The 22,862-nt window shown below is 41.7% G+C and overlaps 2 protein-coding genes across 7 annotated transcripts in view; one reads left to right on the top strand and one right to left on the bottom strand.

The window, feature by feature from the left end:
• Window positions 1–5,440: 5,440 nt before the first annotated feature.
• On the bottom strand, window positions 5,441–20,301 carry CCDC47 (coiled-coil domain containing 47). Its single transcript, XM_006776718.2, has 13 exons — window positions 20,137–20,301; window positions 15,730–15,998; window positions 15,165–15,272; window positions 14,259–14,433; window positions 12,536–12,657; window positions 12,248–12,313; window positions 11,471–11,572; window positions 11,178–11,288; window positions 10,113–10,198; window positions 9,061–9,119; window positions 8,117–8,226; window positions 7,741–7,908; window positions 5,441–6,019 (listed from the first exon to the last, which is right to left on the bottom strand). Exons 2-13 carry the CDS (start codon window positions 15,991–15,993, stop codon window positions 5,939–5,941), a joined length of 1,452 nt encoding a protein of 483 aa, XP_006776781.1. The 5' UTR covers window positions 15,994–15,998; window positions 20,137–20,301; the 3' UTR covers window positions 5,441–5,938.
• Window positions 20,302–20,391: 90 nt separating this feature from the next.
• Window positions 20,392–22,862, top strand: part of DDX42 (DEAD-box helicase 42) — a 35,768-nt gene continuing 33,297 nt past the window's right edge. The window contains exons 1-2 of one of the 6 annotated variants that reach the window (XM_006776716.2): window positions 20,392–20,421; window positions 20,505–20,911. The gene's annotated coding sequence lies outside the window, so the exon portion shown is untranslated. The other 5 variants (XM_015572415.1, XM_015572414.1, XM_006776715.2 and 2 more) reach the window with 5 other exon arrangements.

The raw sequence follows: 22,862 nt of genomic DNA, 5'->3' as shown, positions 1-22,862 counted from the left end.
GCTCCGCCTGGTTCCCCGGTCGCTCGCTCGGTCCGCCCCCACCGGCTCTCGGTGCGAGTCATCTCCTTCCGCGCAGACGTGCGGGAGGGACTCCGTCTCCAACGAAGGGACCCGTTTCCCAGGTGGGTGGAAGCCACAAAGACCGAGCCTTTGGGATCGGAAAAGGGCTCCCAGAACCTCTTGCCGCCACAGCAGGAAGGAAGTGGGATGGTTTCAATAATGAAGAGTTGGGGGGACTAGACTGCTGACTGGGCTACTTTGAGAATTTTACTTCCGAGTGGTGGGACTTAAGTGGGACCACCTGCCCTACACTTTAGAGAGAGGAAAGGGAAGGGAGAGAGAAAGCGAGCACTGGAGAGACACATCTGTTCCACTATGGATGCCCTCAGTGGTTGATTCTTGTAGGTGCCTGACCCGGGATGGAAGCGGCAACCTGCCTGGGGGGTCCACGCTCTAACCAAATGAGCACCCCACTAGGGCACACTTCATATATATTATATATTTTGTTAATTTTTTACAGAGAGGAAGGAGAGGGATAGAGAGTTAGTGACCGGAATCGAACCTTGGACCCTTGAGTCCGCAGGCTGATGCTCTATCCACTGAGCCAAACCAGTTAGGGCCAGGGCACAGTTTAAAAGTATTTGTATTGATTTCAGAGAGGAAGGGAGAGGGAGAGAGATAGAAACATCAATGATGAGAGAGAATCATTGAGGGGCTGCCTCCTGCACGCCCCCTACTGGGGATCAGCCCGCAACCCAGGCATGTGCCCTTGGCAGGAATGGAACCTGGGGACCCTTCAGACCGCAGGCGGTCGCTCTATCCACTGAGCCATACCGGCTAGGGCGAGGGCACACTTTTTAAAAAAAGACATCGCAAATGCCCCCTCACTTTGGCCTCTAGGGTAACAAGCTGACGAGTTGCAAAGGGAAATCCACACTTTCTTATGCTTCAGGTTACTTATCTGTAAAAGGAAAACAGCTCAACTAATGGGACTATCATTTTTATCTTTTTCCCCCCTGGATCCTTCCTCATCTGCAGTCCTTAGCAGCGGTTCTTAACCTGTGGGTCACGACCCCTTTGGGGGTCAAATGACCCTTTCACAGGGGTCTCCTAAGACCATCGGAAAACACATATATAATTACATATTGTTTTTGTGATTAATCACTATACTTTCATTATGTTCAATTTGTAACAATGAAATTGGGGGTCACCACAACATGAGGAACTGTATTAAAGGGTCACGGCATTAGGAAGGTTGAGAACCACTGCTTTAGAGATACGCTGTTTGCAGACACCTGTAAGGTTTGCCTCGATGAGGAAGCTAGCCTAAGCCAAGCAGGCAGGGCTTGAGAAATGATGAAGCAATCTCAAGTGATGGAACAAACCTTCCTTTTGTGCGTTGTTTTGTTTTTTCAGTGACTTACTACAACCGGGGGGTGGGGGGGCGATTTTTCTAAAATTGGATATATATCCAGAGGTCTTCGGTTGGATTCCCAGTCAGGGTGAAGGGATTTGGGCTTGCTCCCTAGTAGGGGGTGAGCAGGAGGCAACTGATCTATGTTTCTCTCTCTCTATTCCTCTCCCTCTGTCTCTAAAATCAATAAAAACATTTTTTAATATATTTTATTGATTTTCCACAGAGAGGAAGGGAGAGGGACAGAGAGCCAGAAACATCGATGAGAGAGAAACATCGATCAGCCTCCTCCCGCACATTAAAAAATATCTAAAAATAAAAAGGTATGAATGCCTTTTATTTTTAAAACTTTATTTTGATATTTTTAAAAATATATTTTATTGATTTTTCAGAGAGTAAGGGAGAGGAATAGAGAGTTAGAAACATCTATCAGCTGCCTCCTGCACACTCCCCACCTGGGATGTGCCCGCAACCAAGGTACATGCCCTTGACCAGAATCGAACCTGGGACCCTTGAGTCCACAGGCTGACACTCTATCCACTGAGCCAAACCAGCTAGGGCTATTTTGATATTTTTTTATTGATTTTTAGATAGAGAGGGAAAGATAGAGACTTCGATGACACATTGCTCACCAAACTCCAGAAACTAAAAAAATACTTTTTGCTATTGTTTTAGCAGTCTGTAATAGAAGCCACTCCTATGGGTATAATTGTCTCCCCCTTACATCCTTTCAAATCATTCAAAATGAGTGAAGGCAGGAACAGTAAAGGAGAGAGAATCCCGGATGATAAACTACCATATTTCACCCTTCCCACCAAAATAGATCCTCATGGACACTGCTCTAAATAGTTTTCACATTGCCCATTTCTATTGGGTGCGTGGAGTGAGAGGACCAGTCAGTGGACTTCTTTGGTCTAAGACCCATCTGAAGGAAAGAGATTCACATCTCGGTGCTTGACAGGAAAAGGTTCTGTTACTAAGGAAACAGAATTATAAACGATTGTCCTGCCCCACAAAAAAGGTCAAATATTGCAGATCAAGTTAGAGAACTCTGCAAGGATCGGCTTGGTTTCTATTAGGAGAAACACGAGAGGAAAGCAAAAATGCACCACTTGGAAAATAGTCCTAGGTGATTTATTTTTTTGAGAGGGGGGTAGGGGTGCACGGGAGACATGGATTTGTTGTTCCACTTATTTATGCATTCACTGGTTGATTCGTTTATGTGCTCTGACCCTGGATGGAACCCCAACCTTGGTGTATTAGGACATCGCTCTAACCAACTGAGCTACCTGGCAAGGGCACATTTTAATTTTTAAACTTCATTTAATTTTTTTCAAATTATAAGAGAATTTTTTTAGAAGTTACATAGATGTGAGCCAGTTGGGCTGGGCAGGCTCAGGAAACAAGTTATAGAACCAAAGAACCCTTGAAGTGGTTCTCAACCTTCTGGCCCTTTAAATACAGTTCCTCATGTTGGGACCCAACCATAAAATTATTTTCATTGCTACTTCATAACTGTCATGTTGCTACTGTTCTGAATCGTAATGTAAATATCTGATATGCAGGATGGTCTTAGGCAACCCGTGAAAGGGTCGTTCGACCGCCAAAGGGGTCGCGACCCACAGGTTGAGAACCGCTGGCTTAGAGGGAAAAGCAAAAGTAACACACTTGGGGGAAGAGGGGAATGGGAAAGATGCTGGCGTGCTTCGGACAGGGAGAGCCAGACGCCACTAACATTTTTTTGAAAATCCTCACCTGAGGATATGTTGTATTGATTTTTTTGTTTTGTTGATTTTTGAAAGAGAAAAAAAACACCCACCGGTTGCCTCTTGTTTGCTCCTTTACTGGGTATCAAACCCGCAACCTAGGTTTGTGTCCTGACTGGGATCGAACCCATAACCTTTGGGTGCATGGAACTACACTCCAATACTGAGCCACCTGGCCAGGGCACATCCCTGTTTTTACAATGCTATCGTTTAGAAGAGAATTTTACAGATACTCTCTCTTGGTGTTGATATACCTGTGAGGTAGGTAGAGAAAATTACTATCCTTACTTTGTAGAAGGAACAGAACAGAGACTCAAAGAGGTTAAGGACTTGCCCTAAGTCAAAGGATTTGTTATTGGTTTTGTTGGCACTAAAAACCAGGTTTTATTTCCCAGTCCAGCACTTGTTTCAGCGTTGCTAAGTGCCCAGGCAACGCAGACAAAATTGGAGAGCTTAGTGGTTTTCCAATGTGATAGTTAACAACATTCTCTTCTCTCTGTCCTCTGATTCCTAGAAGATAATGGTGTCCTCTAACTCAAGAGGAGGACTTCAGGGAGTAGCCGATCAATAACAGATAGAGTTCTAAAAATAGAAATATTTTAAAAATAACTGGCAACAATTACAGGATTCTTGTCAAGGCCAACTCTTTTGAAGGAAAAGCATTTAAGTGATTTTTATTGAACAGAAAAAACATTCCTATGGGCTGATACTGTTGTAGAGAAACCCGAGAAAAGTAAAGGCGGCACTCTGAGATTTTTGTCAATGAGTTTAATATATGTCCATAGGTTACCATTCATATGAATGCTTAAATTACAAAATTAGCTGCCATGGCCCAAATGTGTGGGACTTTAAGAAAGCTTTTATTAAAGATAGCTAAGCATATCAATTTTGATTTCTAAAATGTATTTTAAAGGTTTGTAAAACAAGGCTAATTCTAGAATTATATAGCATTAAGTTTGTTATTTTTAATAACTTAATTTCATGAACTGTTTTAAAAAATTACATTTGCATTTCCCAGCTGACACATTTCTGCATTAACTAAGAGAAAAACCCATGTGAAAAGTTTCCATGCAGTTTCAAAGGCAGCAGCACATTCTGTTTCCACAGCAACTTGTTATTGCCTCAGAACACACCTGCACATAAAGCATCAGCAAAAATATACCCGCCCACCCGTCACCCACCAAAAAACCCAACCCTTTCCCATCCCCAGCAAAAATTACCTGGTGAAGCAGTGACTTAAAAAAATGCTTTCTTACTAGGAAGCATTTATAAAATGCAGAAATCTGAACAAGCTAAATGCTCGTGCAGATGAATGGGCCTCCCCCGCAAGAGTTCCTTTCTCAAGAGCAGGGGTGGGGATCGTCTGGCCCAAGGATTGTATAAGGCCCATGAAATCATTTGGTCTGGTCCTGCTAGGCATTAGGGATGAGTTAATTAAGTGCCTGATCAAATATAGCATGATAATTTTAAATATATATATTTTTATTGATTTTAGAGAGGGAGAGGGATAGAACCATCAATGATGAGAGAGAATCATTGATCAGCTGCCTCCTGCACACCCCATACTGGGAATCAAGCCCGCAACTCTGACTGAAATCAAACCTTGGGACCCTTTAGTCCGCGGGCCAACACTCTATTCACTGAGCCAAACTGGCTAGGACAGCATGCTAATTTTTAAGTTGATAATTTTGTATGGCCCAAGAACGACATTATAAATATCCAAATGGCCCTTGGCAGAAAAAAGGTTCCCCACCCATGCTCAAGAGGCAGAAAGAACTCTCAATAGTTTAGGAAAGCTCATTTTTAAAAGTGTATTTATGCATATTCATGGCTATTTCTCTGAAAAAACATACCCAGCCTCAGCTGTGGAAGAGATAAAAGCAGGAGAAGCAAAGGGACACAGCCACAACACAGAGAAGAGAACTTCTCCACGAACATCCAATAGGTGAGGCAACCAAGAAGGAAAACATCTTCGACTTCACGTAGACCACTGATCTGCTCTAGGTGAAGCAGGTAATTTTTCATGCATTTAACTCAAGAAAAACATACAACCACTTAAAATACAGCATTCACAATGTCATTAGCTTATGGTATCAGGTAAGGAGAAAACTGTGCTCCTGTACTATCTGTAGAATTTTCCAGTACATGTCAGTACCCTAAAATCTGGATACCCTATAATACTGTCATCAGCACCCTCCACCTACAAAACAGAGAGAGTGAACTACACTGTTCTGAGTCCCTGAAATTTCAACACCACAGATAGTGTTCTAAGTTTTATTTTTTTACAAGTTTAATGTAGACACACAAGAAAATAAGCAATGTTTATTGTTATTTGTGGAATCTTGGTTTAGGGTCATTCTTTATAGCCATTTCAACTGCCTAGTTTAAACAAAAAGCAATAATCTAATTGTTTATCTATAAATTCATGATATTTTTTCAAATATAATAGCACTAAAAGCACTGATGATTCATGTTATAATTTTAAAAGAATTTTAAAACTACAGAGTTCATGTATCATTCCTTTTGTAAAATAATCAAAATAATGTGATTATCTGGAAGAAATTACTGAAACAGAGTCCTTCCAATGTATTTCTAACTTCTGTAAATTCCAAACCAAAAACAGAACAGATGATGATAAGGATTTCTAAGTCATTGGGAGTGTTTAAACTTTCCGATGAGAAATGGACTGATATTTTTAACGCTCCCTGTGAATACAGAGCTTATAGGTGGCAGCAGGACTCAGATCTCTGGGATGACTTTACATGGCTTTCACCTTGATTTGTTTCATTTTCATTTGCTTCTTTTCCAATTTCTTTTGCTCACGTCTCAAGGCAGCTTCCTAGAGAGACAGACAGACAGACAGACAGAGATAATCCAAACTAAGCTCTAAGCACAGATTTTTAAAAAATCAAAACTAGAATACTGCCTATAACATTATTCAAAAACCTAGACTTGCACTATAGATAACATTCCAGAAGATAGTTATAAAAATTGCTAATATCTACATTGGTTAACAAAAATTAACTTGAAATGAAGCAAAGGTAACTACAATATCAAATCAGAAACTAAATACTATATTTAAGTTGGCTTTGTTAGTCTGGTCTGATTTTTCCTATACCCAGGAAACACTAGGTCCACTTTTAACATAACAACTATATGAATTTACCAAGGATTTGTACTTCATTTCAGAAAAGCATAAGATCTTTTTCTTAAAAAATTTGAGAGAAACATCAATTTGCTGTTCTGCTAATTTATGCACTCATTGGTTGATCCCTGTATGCACACTAAACATATATAGAGTTGGGGAACTAAATAAGCTATATTTAGTTATAAGCTAAAAGGTAACAGGGGTTACCTTTAGGCATGAGAGTTGTGTAAAGGATTATGTTATTTTTACATGGTAGAATTAAGGTTAGGTCATTTCTGACTTAAGTTCTGGGCCCTCCTTTTTCTTAAACCTATTGTAGTTTCAAACCCTGGAAAGAACTAGAAAACTTTTTTCATTGAAAAATGAAAGGCATTATCTATTAATGATTCCATGTAGATTGCTCCAGTATATTAATTAAAAAGCCATTTTTATTTATACAGAAGGTTGCATAAACACAGAGCTCTGTTTTCAGAGGAAAAATTCCCATAAACTAAAGAAAAAATGATGAGAAATGATAAGATGGGAGGAGGCCTGTGGTATCCTGGGCACTTGGCTCAACAGCAAAAATGACTATACAGGCAACTAAAGTGCCACATCACCCAGAACTTTGTTCTCCTCCTCTTTTTCTGATCAGCATTTATAAGATTTAAAATTTTAGAGCTGGACTATGGTATCTTATTTCACAAAAATGTGAGAACATGCTGGTATCTGAAACATAATATACCACAGTCTAAAAAGCTCTTAAGTTTGCCCTGACCAGTTTGACTCAGTGGATAGAGGGTCGGCCTGCAGACTGAAGGGTCCCAGGTTCGATTCCGGTCGAGGGCATGTACCTTGGTTGCGGGCACATCCCCAGTAGGGGGTGTGCAAGAGGCAGCTGATCGATGTTTCTAACTCTCTCTCCCTCTCCCTTCCTCTCTGTAAAAAATCAATAAAATATATTTTAAAAAAAATAAAAAGCTCTTAAGTTTGAAAATTTAGTTATGTACAAAATAGACACCAAAAATACAAAAAAATAATGTAAGTCTCTAATTCTATAATGAAATTAGAAATGTTATAAAACAAGTTTATTTGAACCATAGGGTACATGTGCTGGCTTCTATTAAAATTCCTACTTTCTACTTCAGTAAGTATTTGGCTTGAAAGATGATAGTTTAACTTGCAAAATGAGATTGTGCAGGGGGAATAGGGTAATTCATATCATTCTCCAGGATCAGACTCACTCTACCATGGTTTGAAGCCCTGTTCTTCAAGTGCCACTAACTAACCGAAGGTCCCAAGTACTGAGAAAATGCTAAACTTTTAGCCTGTGTACATTCCTCCACAAAATCACCTTAAGAGCCAATCTGGCACAAATAGGTATCCTTACAAATCTTAGTTTTTACCCCGGTAATAAGGAAAGTTGGTCTTACCTCGAGCCTGCGCTGTTTCTCAGGATCTTCCTCATTCATGATCCGCTCCTTCTCTGCTCTTTTCTTCTCTTCACGCCGGGACTGTGCAGCTTCCTGTCTTTGCACATGTGTCAGCTTCAAGAATTTCTCTTCCACTCTAGCTCGGTTCTTATCTGCTTTTTGTTTGCCCTTTCCCCAAGAAACAAAGAGTTTCATAAGAAATCCATTTTAATTCAACAGAAGCAAAAGCCCATTTAGTATTCTTTCATAAAACTATACCCATTTAGCACTTTCAAGTAAAGTAGCAAAGATACAATCACTGAAATCCTCGACAGATGATTCCCCCAGAGGAAAAAAAATAACAGGTGCCAACTTATGATAAAGGCTGCAGTCTTACTTCTCTGTTGAGTCGGAACTTTTTGGCTTTGTCAATAGAGTAAATCACCATGTTCATCAGGGGTAGCAAAGCTTCCATATCCTTTGGGTAAGTGTTACCTGAGCCAGGCACTGGAAAACAAAGCCATTTCCTATTGAGTTAACAGAGCATTAATACTTCTCAGTCGTCAATTCCCTCTCTCTTTTTAAATTAATAAACTCCTTTTTTCTTAGGCAGCTAAAATGCAACAGAAAATATAAAGTATATTCAAGGATCTCTTATTGAAGAAACCCAACAGAAATAAGAAGACATGAGGTTTGTTTTAATATAGTTTGTTTTTTAATGTATTTTTATTGATTTCAGAGAGGTAGGAGAAAAGAAAATCATTGATTGGCTGCCTCCTACCCGCCCCTCACTGGGGATCGAGCCACAACCCAGGCATGGGCCCTGACCATTGAGCCACACCGGCCAGGCATGCACAGCTCCTTGTTGGAGGATGGAGTCAGTCGTGAGATGCCCCACACTGGGGATTGAGCCCGCAACCCAGGCATGTGCCCTTGACCAGAATTGAACCTGGGACCCTTCAGTCCGCAGGCTGACGCTCTATCCACTGAATCAAACCAGCTACGGCTAACAATATAGTTTTTTTAAAAAAAAATTTTATTGACTTTTTTTACAGAGAGGAAGGGAGAGGGATAGAGAGTTAGAAACATCGATGAGAGAGAAACATCAATCAGCTGCCTCCTGCACACCCCCTACTGGGGATGTGCCCGCAACCAAGGTACATGCCCTTGACCGGAATCGAACCTGGGACCCTTCAGTCCGCAGGCCGACTCTATCCACTGAACCAAACGGGTTAGGGCTAATATAGTTTTTTTTATAGCTGTCACTTAGGAGGGAACAATACTTTCCTTAAGGTCATCTCTCAGAAAACAAAGAACCCAGACAGGACATGGGATACTTACCATTAAATGTAAACAGTAGTGTCCTCTTAGTTTCAGGTAGCTTTAAAGGCTGACCTTCTCTGTCATGAAAGAAAAGGCTATTTAGAAAGAACACAAGATATTCTCTCTACGCATATAAATTACCCAGTTCACTTAGATGAATAGATACCTACAATTAATCAGCATAGTATTTGGCTTGGCATCCCATAGTCAAATATAATCTCAGAGCCTGAAGGAGCTTTACAGGTCACCTGATCCACTTGCCTAACTGATGAATGCATTCCAAAGTGACCTTTATCCTATACTTGAACACCTCCAAGTGATATCCCCTCCAGGCAAGATATATTCCATCTCACCTGGGGAACCAGAAATAAGCCTACATTTAAGTAAGAGGCCCATATTTTAAATAACATTTCTAATTGTACTCAACTCCACAGCCTATGAGAGAGTAACCCTTAATCAAAAATTTAGGCCAGAACCATTTCTACACCAAGGGTAAACTTAAATAAGTATGTTCTCCTGAAATGGGAACATACAACAAATCGTAATTCAAACAACAAATTCAAGCTCTGAATACGTACATTTGAAATATATTACTATAAATATTACTATGGGTATTTAACGTATTTGATAATATACTAGGAAAAAATATAAGCATCCACTATACAAAAACAGAAGCCAGAAAAGGCCAGATTTGCAATCAATCAAACATTACAGATTCATATCATAAAATGAAAAAGGAAAAAAAAGAACATAGACTACAAAGGACAGAGAGTAGCAATTGCATTTTCTTATGTGAGCCATTTTGTAAGATTCTCTTCCACGTCACTGAGTGCATGGTGCACTCTTACTTTGACATGTGCAGCAACACATGCAACCTGGGGAGGCTTGTTTATCTCCCATAGGTTTCCAACTACCTTCCTGATGCATGTAGTCAAAGCAAAAGGAAACTTGGGAGTCATGAACTTCCCTCACTCATATGGCAAGGGAAATTGCAGAAGCATCTTGCAGGTGTTTCAACACAGAAAGCTAAAGAAGAAAATCATATTCAGTATTTTTTATTTCATACGTACTCTTGCATAATTTTTGGACCCGAGAACTGGTCTGAAAAATGAACGGATTCAATCTTGTCAGCGTAGTGTGTAAGAAAGTGGACCATCTGAAATAGAGAAAATTATTATATTTTAAAGTAGGGTGTGATGTATTTCCCTTTTTTCATAAAGATATTTACTCTTCAGTCCTCCTTGCTGTTGTACAATGTCATTAAGGCTAAAGCTTTTAAAAAATTAAATTTAAATAAGGTAAGGAATTTCTCTATAATGAAACTTGTACCTTTTCTTTAGTAACACCAATGCTTAAATATTCTTATTGAGCAGCTGAAAATATGTCTCAAACTAATGTTCTAAATAAGAATAAAAGCATGGAGATAAAATCTTAAATAATTTTAGGAGATTCTTCATGAACATATCACCTTGAACTTACATTTATAACTGTCTTTGAGCTAGCCTACATTTTTATGATATTAAGATGTACTGTTACCATTATACAACCAATAGAAAAAAATCATGGCTCTCTATACATCCCTCTTCTCTTACACTAGTTGAAACTAAAATAATGGACTAAATGACATGGTGATAAAGATAAAAGTTGTAGTCCTTTATTAAAAAAAAAACTAAAAGCCATCAGCAATCCTAGGAACAATTTGCTCTGGATTTAGAGAGCATTCTTCACTAAACAATTTTTTTTGACAAGTTAATCTATTGCTTAAAGAAAGAATTAGAGTGTTTTTGGGAAAGGAACACATAATCAATACATTGTCATAAATAAAGAACTCGTACAGCAGTGGTTCTCAACCGTCCTAATGCCGTGACCCTTTAGTACAGTTCCTCATGTTGTGGTGACCCCCAATTTCATTGTTACAAATTGAACATAATTAAAGCATAATGATTAATCACAAAAACAATATGTAATTATATATATGTTTTCGATGGTCTTAGGCGAGCCCTGGTAAAGGGTCGTTCGACCCTCAAAGGGGTCACGACCCACAGGTTGAGAACCGCTGTTGTACAGTGTGAGTTTTAGGGAGAGTACCTTGCAAATGCCAAGGTCTGCAAATATATGCCTTCCATCATACTTACCTTTGTATCCATCATTCCCTCTGTGACTTCTCCCATCTCTGACAGGATGGCTAAGGAGTCTGGCAGTCCATACTTTGCGCCAGACTTAGGTTTGTCACTACAAAACTCACTCTAGAGGAAGAAGTAATTGAAAGTAAGATGTGACATTTTATTATGCACAGATGTTTTCTTCTCAAGAGAATATGTACTGACCTATTTCAAAGTGATTAATTATGCTATGCTCTGAAGCTGAACATCTATGTAATAATTAGGCACAATTTCTATGTATGTTTGAGTTGTAATAGTCAACATACCAGATCCTGCATCTCTTTCTGCAGTCGTACCAGGGCTTTCCGAGTACCAATAGCAAACACATAGGTATCCATGTCTTCATCATTCATGGTTACTTTTATTTGCTATTAAAACAAAAACAAAAACCACACAAAACTCACCTGTTAGGTTCTGTGATAGGCCTATTTCTAAGATGGCCCTGAAGATTCCCCTGGTGTATATGTACATACTCCCCTTGAATGGGAACAGGACTTGTGAAATGATGGGATATCACTCCCATGACTGTTGTGTTATGTAGCAAAAGGTCCCTAATCAGCTGACTTTGCTATTAATCAAAAGAGACATTATCGCCGAAACCGGTTTGGCTCAGTGGATAGAGCGTCGGCCTGCGGACTGAAAGGTCCCAGGTTCGATTCCGGTCAAGGGCATGTACCTGGGTTGCGGGCACATCCCCAGTAGGAGATGTGCAAGAGGCAGCTGATCGATGTTTCTCTCTCATCGATGTGTCTAACTCTCTATCTCTCTCCCTTCCTCCCTGTAAAAAATCAATAAAATATATTTAAAAAAAAAAAAAAAAAAAAAAGAGACATTATCCAGGTGACTGACCTAATCACACGCACCTCCACCCACAGCTCCACACTGAGTGGACAATGATCTGTGCAAATAGAGAAGGGCCCATTTTCTGACAAAGTACACAAGTTGTCCGTAACTCCAAACGGAATCTAAACAATAAATGGAATAAGCTCTAAGAAATTAAGAATTCAATCTGTACAGAGAAAAACACCAAGAAGAATACATACCACTTGATCACTTGCTGGCCTCATCATACGGGCCAGGACGTTCAGTAAGTCCTGTCTCTTGAGAAACTGGAAAAAAAAAAAAATAGAGAACAGCTATAACCTCCACTTACTACAAAGAAGAGAGCCTGGAGGGGGAATCAGATGTATCAAATATACTTGACATTTGCCAGTTAGCAGCAGAAGATGACTTTTAGACCTCCTTGAAGACACTAAATTTAGAGGATTTTGAATCATGCTGGAAAAAACAAAAGATAGACAAATACGTTTTACCAGAAATTCCCTACTTACCCTGAGCTGGATAAGCATCCCCTCACAGCACACTCTACCAGAACACCACAGGTTGTAGATATGCTCGTTCTCCTGGTTCAGCTTTCCTGTACTTGTGGCTTCTTTGTTCGTTCCATCATCCCCTAGGAGTAAACCACTTAATGTGATTCCCCTAAAAGTGTTGAGGCCTAATTACCACTCCCTCCTCCACTCTGACCCCACAATGATCAGAGTTTTAGGATGGCAATACTTTGAGATCATATAGAACTCTCCTTTGAACATACATGACAACAAATGGGCATTGTTCCTTTTACTTTTAAAACTCTATTGTCTCCATAAAAAAATCATACTCTAGCATTACTACTATGTTCTTGTTAGTTAGACAGTCAGCTTCAGTATAAGTTTCTTAAGAGTAGATAAAAAATGGAGCAAAATCAGTTTAAATGTTTTTCCCCAAAGTTAAAAATACTGCCCTAACCGGTTTGGCTCAGTAAATAGAGCATCAGCCTGCGGACTCAAGGGTCCCAGGTTTGATTCCGGTCAAGGGCATGTACCTTGGTTGCGGGCACATCCCCTGTAGGGGGTGTGCAGGAGGCAGCTGATCAATGTTTCTAACTCTCTATCCCTCTCCCTTCCTCTCTGTAAAAAATCAATAAAATATATTTAAAAAAAAAATACTCCCAATGTAATGAATAAAAAAAAATACCATCACTACAAACTATTTAACACTCCCTCACCATGTGTATGACTTAACTTTGACCAAGTTTGCTTTTTCAACAGCAAAATAATAGTGGTATTAAGAGCTGTATTTTAGATCTAGAAAAAGCTAAAATTCCAACCATTCTCTCACTTCATTTAATTAAATGTACGAAAGAAAGTGCTGAATCCCACAAGGTAAAGCAAGACTGACACACCAAATGAAAACACATGAGAGAAGTCGAAGGCATTAAAGGCGGCTTATTATTTTCCTAATGTCCAGGTGAATAAGTACTCTGAAATAATATGGTAAAGCAGAGACAGCATGGAATTTGAAAGCATGTATACTAAGTTTAAGTATATCATGGTTACAAGAAAATAGCATTTCTGGATTTCAGTCCCCTCCTTAGGAAAAAAGAAACTTTCCAACTGACGGTATTCTTACAAAGTTTAAATGAAAAACAATATATGCAAAGTACCTAGCACAACACTAAACAGTCTGCTAAAGAGCAGAGCAGATGCATACTTGCTTCCTATTAAAGGGAAACAAAGTGTTAAATGCCAAACAGAGTTGAAGGTGGGCAAGTCCACCTTACCCTTTTCTTTTTTAATATATATTTTATTGAGTTTTTACAGAGAGGAAAGGAGAGAGATAGAGTTAGAAACATCGATGAGAGAGAAACATTGATGAGCTGCCTCCTGCACACCCCCTACTGGGGATGTGCCCGCAACCCAGGTACATGCCCTTGACCGGAATCGAACCTGGGACCTTTCAGTCTGCAGGCCTATGCTCTATCCACTGAGCCAAACCGGTTTCAGCCACCTTACCCTTTACATTGAGGAACTGCACGGGCTCCTCTCCTGTACTTCAGTGTACAATTTATTCAGCATCTAAAACCTAACAAAAACAGGATCCCTTGGAAGAAAATAAAAAAGCACCCCCTTTGGCAGTCCCTGAAAGCAGTTAGGTACTTATACAGAGGGGAATAAACAGTTCTTCTTAGATGTTTTCCAAGCCCACAGCAGGACTTCTGTTAGCCTAACTTACCTACTAAGGTAAAGTTACTCTCCAAAAGCTCTCTATGAGAGTTAAACCAGGCCTGAGCAAGGCGACTGTTTTTATTCTTCCCAATGATATAGTTCATGATGTAGGCGAGCAGACCAGTCACCATCAAAATTTCTAGATAATAACTCTCCCAACTGTTCTGGAGGTGTGCAGGAACCTAAAGAAAAACAATTATTCCATTTAACATTAGTTGAGGCTGACTCATGGAATGAAGGACAATGAAAAAAACCCATAAACAGAGTAGATACTTTAAATAACTGTCACTAAATATGATTATACTTTGAAAAACATGCCCATTTTGATTTTCCAGGCTGGCTTTGTAAAAGACTCTTTTTTTTTTTTTAAATATATATTTTATTGAGTTCTCACAGAGAGGAAAGGAGAGAGATAGTTAGAAACATCGATGAGAGAGAAACATCGACCAGCTGCCTCCTGCACACTCCCCACTGGGGATGTGCCCACAACCAAGGTACATGCCCTTGACCGGAATCGAACCGGGGCCCCTTCAGTCCGCAGGCCGACGCTCTATCCACTGAGCCAAACCGGTTTCGGCTGTAAAAGACTCTTTAAGGAAAGTTGAAGACAGTCAAGTAGGATAAAAGGATGGAAAGCCCTTTGTATTAAACTTGATTCTGACTCCCACCCCAAAATAAATCCAATGGCTGTCATCTTCATCATTCCTTAATAAATAAACTATGAGGACTAGAACAAAAACACAGGGATTGCCTCTATAGGTGTGGAGTTTTATGAGAAGAATTGATGTCAAACTCTTTAACAGCTACCACTATTATATCAACACCAGCTACATGTCACTAATTATATTTCTGGGATTAATAACAGTAAGATATTTTGTTGGTTAGTTTGGAATTTAGAATCCTGTATACCTACATCAACAATTGTTATTGGGTCTTTATTTTTGCTAGAAGAAGTATCTGGTTTGTCTTCATAACCTTCAAATTCTTCATCATCATATGGCTCACCCTCGGTATCTCCCTCCTACAAAAATGAGGCAGCAATCTGTTTTTCTCTACACATGTCACAAGCAATTATATCTTTCTTGTAGGCAATAATTGTAGAGGAAAATAGAACATGTTAGCAACAAGTACAGAACACAGAGATATTACATGTTTTTAACAAATGACTCTCCAATCCTCTTGAACCCTGAGTTCAAAATGATATAATTCTCATCCACACATAGAATCCATCCTCTATCACTTCCAACCCCCCCACCCCATGCTTTCCAAAGAGGAGAAAGACAATTCATTTTTCCATCAATGCGAAAGGTGGGAAAACACCACAAAACATTTAGAAGAACTCCACATACTAAACAAAATAAAGATACCAGAGAGTAAACGTCTCCCTAGACCTGGGTTTTACTTTTAAATTCTGGGGAAAGTGCTAGTTAAAAATTTTCCCATCCTTCCAATTTCCCCCAAAATCAGTAAAAACTCACCTGGGTATCTGCATCTTCAAAATCTCCTTCTTGGTTTTCATCCTGCCCTTCTAACTCCACAGTGGTCTCGTCTTCATCATCTTCAGTGGTAATCACCCGTTGAGGAGATTCAGTAACAGAATCTTCTGTGACATCTTCAAATTCAGCAAAGTCATTATCATCATACTCTACTATGTCTTCCTCATCCTCAAAATCATCAAACTTAGCTTCAGAGACACTCCCGAACACCAAAAGGACAACACAGAAAGCAAGGAAGACTTTCATGGCACCTTAAAAAAAAACACACAAAACCTAAATGGACTGCTACTCTATACACTGATCAAATTTGGAAACAAAAGATATGTCTATGACACTCTCCTACTTTTCTCTTAATATTATTCATTTTAGAAAGCATCACAAAAAACAATGAGGTGGGGGTAAAGAGGCCTAGGTTCTCATCTGGATTCTGTCACTAATTATCTGTAATATCTTTTACACTGTGCATTCAGTAAGCATTTTTTGAAAAACTTTATATAGGAACTGGGGAGGGATATAATAAGAATGAGATGCAACTACCTATCTATTGGTGGTAATGAAAACAATACATGAGCAAAATAAATGAACAAACAAAATAGAAACAGACTCCTAGATTTACAGAATAGACTGATACTTGCCAGAGCCTGCGGGGGTGAGGGGGTAGGGGTGGAGTATAGAGGAGGGGATTGGGAGTTGGGCCTGAGGGAAAAAGTGAAGGGATTAAGAACTACAAATTGGTAGTCACAAAAATAGTCATGGGGATGTAAAGTACAGCATAGGGAATATACTCAATAATCCTATATAATAAAAATGTAATATGCTAAGTGTCCGACTGATCTGTCAAACTTTTGGTCAACACCTCAACCAGTTGCTATGATGCAGACTGACCACCAGAGGGCAGACGCTCCAACGGTTGGTTAGCTTGCTGCTGGGGTCTGGCAATCGGGACTGGGCAAGAGGGCTGGACATGCCCTGGAGCCCTCCCGTGGTCCCTCCTGGGCCAGCTGACCCCCATCAGCCTCAATTGGGACTGGGCGATCACCAGCCAGGCAGAGGGACCCCAACCGTAATAACTAGTATTGTAATAACTATATATGGGCCAGGTGTGTACCTGAAATATTGGGGAGACCACTTTGTAAAGTATATTATTGTCTAACCACTATGCTGTACACCTGAAACTAACACAAAATAAAAAGTTTGTAAAACCTTTTAAAATGGGAAAAACCACTCTTAGTTCACAGGCTGTACAAAAATAGTCCACATCTCAGTCTGCAGATCCCTCCTCTACAACTATCTCAAAATCAACAGGTACCTGAATATCTCTATTTTTATATTCATATTAACCCCATTTTCCCAATCTTTCTTACTGAAAAAAAGCAAGATAACTAATTTCTCACTTTCTTTTCCCTTTGAAATCTAATCAGCCACCAAATCCTGGTATTTCCTTTGATTCTCAAAGCCACCCTAACCTAAGTTACCACCACCTGCCGAAGAACTGCAGTATTTTCCTAAATGGTCTCCCTTGTCTCAACTTTCCATAAAAATCATGGCCATTTTTCTAAAATGCAACTTTTGCTACATAAGGATTCAATAACCATCAAAAGCTAAGCAAGTCCTGCAGAATAATATAAGAACTCTGGCTTTTACTGCTTTTCATAAAATGATCCTACCATATCTAATAAATGTACCTTCACTGAACATACTACCATGTCAGATATTAAGCCAAGAGAGTAAAACATGACTCCTGAATAATTGTAAATTTGCACAAGAATTCAGCTTCAAGGATATGTGTTACAGTATTACTTATAGTAGTGGAAAATTTGAAATTGTTTGGTTAAACCATGGATATATACAAAAAGCAAATTTACTTTTTGTCCATTAAAAATTGTTACAAATGAAGTTAGAATCCATATTATTTTAGAAGCGAATACTGTAAACAAAATAGTTTGGAAGGATGTATATACATCTACATATAAATAATAATTACTTTGTATGGTAGGACTATGGGCATTTTGCCTTATTTTTCTTTATGTTTTCTAATTTTCCTATGATAAAAAGTTCTTTGAAAATTTAAAAGCATGGTTTCTGCATGCAAGAACAGGCCCTGCAGATGGAAGAATAGTTATGCATAAAGGCCTAAAATAACATATTGTAGGAGTTTGATAGGATGTTGGATTTATAGACTCAAGAGGGGGAAATGAGGCTGGAAAAGCCAACAGGGACCAGATCATAATGATCTTTACTTAAATACCACACGAATAAGTTTGAATAATTAGAATCAACTAAAGAATTTAAGTAGGAGAATGACACTATCTCTGACAGCTCATACACAGGGTGAACTGGAAAAGGACACCTGAAGCAGGAAAAATTAAGTGGTTGAAATAATTAGATAAAAAAACAAAACGGCCCTAGCTGATTTGGCTCAGTGGAAGGAGCATCAGCCTGTGGACTGATGGGTCCCAGGTTCGATTCCGGTCAATGGCATATGCCTGGGTTGTGGGCCCTATCCCCAGTGGAGGGCGTGCAGGCGGCAGCCGATCGATCGTTCTTTCTCAGCATTGATGTTTCTATCTCTCTTTCCTTCTCCCTTCCTCTCTAAAATCAAAATATATTTTTTTTAAAGAAAAAAGCACACGATTGAACTGGCAGTGGTATTGGGAATGAACAAGAAAACAGATCTGACAGATTTAAGACATACTTATCAGCATTGCCCTATCAGCATGGCTCAGTGGTTGACCATCAACATATGAACCAGGAGGTCACAGTTCGACTCCTGGTCAAGGCACATTCCTGGGTTGCGGGCTCAGGCCTACACCGGCAGCCGGACATCCCTCTCACAATCCGGACAGCTGGCGCCTAACCACTCACCTACCTGCCTGCCTGATTGCCCTTAACTACTCTCCCCTGCGGGCCTGATTGTCCATCTATCTGGTCTAATTAGCATATTACCCTTTTATTAGTATAGATAGTCAAAAGTAGAAGACAAATGAAAAATAGCAAGCATTTGGTATAGTTAGATTTGGTTTAATGTCAGCTCTACCATTTGCCAACCATATGATCTTGGGTTAATTACTGAAAATTTCCTGGTCCCCACTTACAAAAAAGAGATACCACTGCATCACAGGGCTGTAGTGTGGGCAGTACAGACTTGTGCCTGGCACACAGAAGGTACGCAATAAATATTAGGTCCCATTACTTCCTTCCCCTGTGCCTTATGAACACTCTTTAAGATTTAAAAACTTCGTTTTTAGTGTTTTTCTTTTCAGATCTGGTTTAAACTCTTTCAAGTAGAAGCAAATAAAAGTTAACACTGACAGTCAATTGCCTGCCAAAAGGTCTGATCATTTCAAGCTGGATTTCCACGTAGAATGTTCACACCATAGAAGCATTTCTAAGATAACTCAGCACTGTAACATAGAGCCTTCTAGGTTATTTAGGTTAAAATTATCCAAGCCATTTGTGCCTTGGCCTTCCCTTTCAGGTCTCTCTGCTCCACCTGTCAATTCATTTCTCAATTGCACAATTCCCTGCCGGGCCACCAGTCCTGAATGAGACGCCTGGGGCAGGGAACACAAACCCTAACAAGTCTGGTTTCATTACCTCCTGCAAGCTCACTCGGTAGCCTCTCACAGGTTGGGTCTGGACTTACAAAACCAGCGGGGAATAAGTGGGGGAAATCATTACTTGTTCCAGTGGTTCTGAACATTCTGGCCCTTTAAATACAGTTCCTCATGTTGCAACCCAACCATAACATTATTTTCGTTGCTACTTCGTAACTGTAATGTTGCCATTGTTATGAATCGTAATGTAAATATCTGACGTGCAGGATGGTCTTAGGCGACCCCTGTGAAAGGGTCGTTCGACCGCCAGAGGGGTCAACCGCTGGATAGCCTTTCTGACAATGGCCAGACTTTGGGAAGTCACGCACACATTGAATGAAAACGCGTTTTGTGTTAGAACCCTACCGGGAGGACCAGTCAGAGGTGGCTGCTTCTGTCAAACCACCAGGGTCCATTCCCCACTATGGAGAATCAATGCATCCTGACATCTGGACTCCATTCTTCCTGCTACATACTGTAAGCTTCCTCCACCTTTGCCCTTCGGGTTGGCATCTGCTCACGGATCTGTGGGGAAGTGCCGCAGAACCGTTCAAAATCACCCCAATCCGGAAGCCCCACAGAACATGGGCCTTGGAGTGGGCGAAGCTTGCTTGTGTGGTTTCAGAAAGTCGGGAGAAGTGAGAAGGAACGGCGGGGGCCGGTGCATGTCACCAGAGGCCTGACGTAGGGGGGTGGGTCGGAAACCGGACCGGGCTAGGCCACGCAACTCAGAGAGCGACCACTGGGACTGGCCCGGCCCTCACCGACTCACACGCCATGGCCCGCTTCCTACCTGTACCGGGGCTAGAAGCCGGCTCAGTGCTCCTGCGTCTGCCACCTCTACCCCACGGGCCTCGCGGCCTGGCCGCCGCCTGCGCGGTCACCGCGGTTTTAGTGCCCCTGATGCCTCTAGGACACAGCAATACCCGGTAGCTCAGTCACGCCGCCCCACTCGTCACGTCGCCTCTGCCATCCGTTACGTAGACTGCGTGCGGCCCGTCCGCGCCTGCGCGCGGCGAAGGGGCGGGACGCAGCTTCCGGGACCGCGCGAGACCTCCCCCACCTACGCCCCACAGAGGTGAGGTGGGGCTGCTGGGAAAATTACATAATCTCGGCCTCGGGGCCGGAACTGCTCTCGCCAATCCCATCCCTCTCCGCTAGGATTCAGTCAGGTTGTCATCACGCTGAAGTGGTGCTCCGGAAGCTGAAGGTGGCCATGCTCCATGGAACCACGCGGCCCGAGGCACGCGGAGGGATGTTGCCCAGGTCGGATTTGCAAAGGACCAGCGTTTAGGGGATCGACGGTCTTATGTCTATGCGGCTTCCGCCCCAGCCCCTTTTCTTGGAATTTTTGGGCGGCTCCTCGTCATTGCTACTCTTTCTCCCCTCCTAGGCCCATCGCCTATACAGGCTATGGACACCCCTGACCCAGCAGCAGAACCCCGTCGAACGGCCTGAGAGGTCTGCAAGGCATTCTGGAGCATTAAGGCCAGGAGCCCGCGGCGCTTTCCGGGAATCGCAGACCCAGGCCCCGCCCTTCGGCCCGCGCTCTGCATTGCGCATGTCAGGTGTGTGCTCCCCTCCCCCAATCAGCAACGGGTCGAGTGGCGGCGGCGAAAGGGGCGGAGAAGGAGGAGCGCGGCGGGACGCGGCTTGGACCGCGCGTACTCCGGGACTTGGGACTCCGCGGCGGCGATTGTAGTTGCTGCCGCTACTGCAGCAGTTTTGCGCGAGGTGGGTCTGGACGCGAGGCCGCGACTCCTTGGTCGCCCCGGAGGCAACTGCGGGGCCTAGCGAAAGCCAGGGGACCGCGGCCTCAGTTAACAAAGAGTCGGCGGAGCCCCTGGGAAGACGGGGAGGGGCGGGAGTGCGGGCTGAGGCCTGGAGGGGTCCTTCCGAGCCGGGTCGCCCTCCCCGGCTCCCGCTTCTCCCGCAACTCCTACGGAGGCCCAGTTGGCGGCTTTCCGGAGGCAGCGCCCGCCCCCTCGACTACGGAAGAGATTTCCAAGTTGCCGAGCTCCGAGGCTGGGATGGCCACCGGGAGGATTCTGACCCTAGGCGGCAGCAGTTGGCGGGCGCAAGCCTCCAAATCGGGGGGATCCCATCGGCAAAAGTTGCCAAATCGGAAGACAGTAAATGACAAACTGGGTGATGTCTGTGCAGCCTTGAGTAGATGGTGATTAGCATCGCCGTCGTCACACAAACTTTTTTGCGGCCTACCCGATGAGAGTAAATAATTTATGTGGAGTTGCAAGCATACGTACCAATAATATAAAGAGAAACTACCTGCTAGTCGAGAGTTTGGGGGAAAATGATAGATTCCTTGTCACTTTGGTGAAGCATTCCCCTTTTGCCCCTCACTCCTGTAGGCTCCAGTTTCCTTTGGCTTTCTTGAATGTTGCTTTTTTTTGTAATGATGTTTCTGTATCTCTTCTCCCCGCTGTATATGCCTCGGAGTTCCTACAAGGCAGAGATTATTTCTTAGTCACTGTAACTTTTCAGAGCCAAGCCCAGTTTTGGCACATAGGAGGTGAGCAATAAGTGTTTCATACAAAAATTAACGTTCAGACTCTGAGCGGTGAAAAAAAGGTATATTGTGTTTTCCTGTACCTAGAAGGGGCATTATATGGCCTCATTTGCAATTCATGCATTTAAGAAGTATTCTTATTGATGCCTACTATGTGCCTATTCCTTAGTCCTGTTTTAGGCTCTGATGCCCCCCTCCACCGGCCCTCATGAAACTTACTTTTTTTTTTTTTGAAACTTACTTTCTAGTGGAGGGAAGCGAGACAAATAAATCTATAAATTATACCGTAAATCAGAAGATTATTAGTGCCTTAGGAAAAAATACAGCTGGGATGAAAGATGGGAAGATGTCGCATTTTGAAGTAGGGTGGTCAGGGATACAGATAACCTAATATTTAAGCAGATTGAAAGCAGGTGAGGGAGTGTGAGCCCAGCCAGTGTCTGGGGAAAGGAATGTTCTAGGCAGAGGTTAGCACCCGGTTACAGGCCTGGCAGAGGACCAGTTCGAAGACCAGTGTGCTGTAGCGCTGTGAGCAAAGGAGGGAGTGGTAGGAGATACGCTCAGGGGAGGAAAAGAAAAGAATTGGGGATGGGAGCAGAACTACTGGGACCTTTTAGGCTATTGTGAGGATTTCACTTTTGCTGTGCTGGAGATGGGAACCATCTGAGAGTTTTGAGCAGAGGAGTGAAAAGATCTGACTTAGATTCTATTGTAATAATTGAGTATAATTCATGGAGGAGTGCAGCTGTTTATATTTTAGTTTTTATCAAAATGATACTAATATAATCAGCTCTTATTTTCCTCTTTAAAAAAAATGACCTTAGGATATGTTTTTCACTGATTCCAGAGAGAGAAAAATGGATTGTTACCCCCTCAACCCCCCTCCCCCATGCACCCAGAACCAGGAATCAAACTTTAACCCTTCTGTGGAACTAAGAGTGGCTTAAGGTTGAAGATTGGCATAGCATAAATCAAATTTAATACTAAAACTG

The sequence above is a fragment of the Myotis davidii genome, unplaced genomic scaffold, assembly GCF_000327345.1.
Source record: "Myotis davidii unplaced genomic scaffold, ASM32734v1 scaffold69, whole genome shotgun sequence".
Classification (NCBI taxonomy): Eukaryota; Metazoa; Chordata; class Mammalia; order Chiroptera; family Vespertilionidae; genus Myotis; species Myotis davidii.
This window is presented reverse-complemented; position numbering and strand designations above follow the sequence as displayed.

Bases quoted from the DNA above. Each gene is read 5' to 3' on its own strand.
- CCDC47 (XM_006776718.2), bottom strand. From the start codon at position 15,993: ATGAAAGTCTTCCTTGCTTTCTGTGTTGTCCTTTTGGTGTTCGGGAGT. The intron at 14,434-15,164 runs GTAGGTATACAG...GTTTTTCTTTAG, and splicing joins ACCCAATAACAATTGTTGAT to GTTCCTGCACACCTCCAGAA. The intron at 8,227-9,060 runs GTAAGTATCCCA...TTTGTTTTCCAG, and splicing joins ACTACTGTTTACATTTAATG to TGCCTGGCTCAGGTAACACT.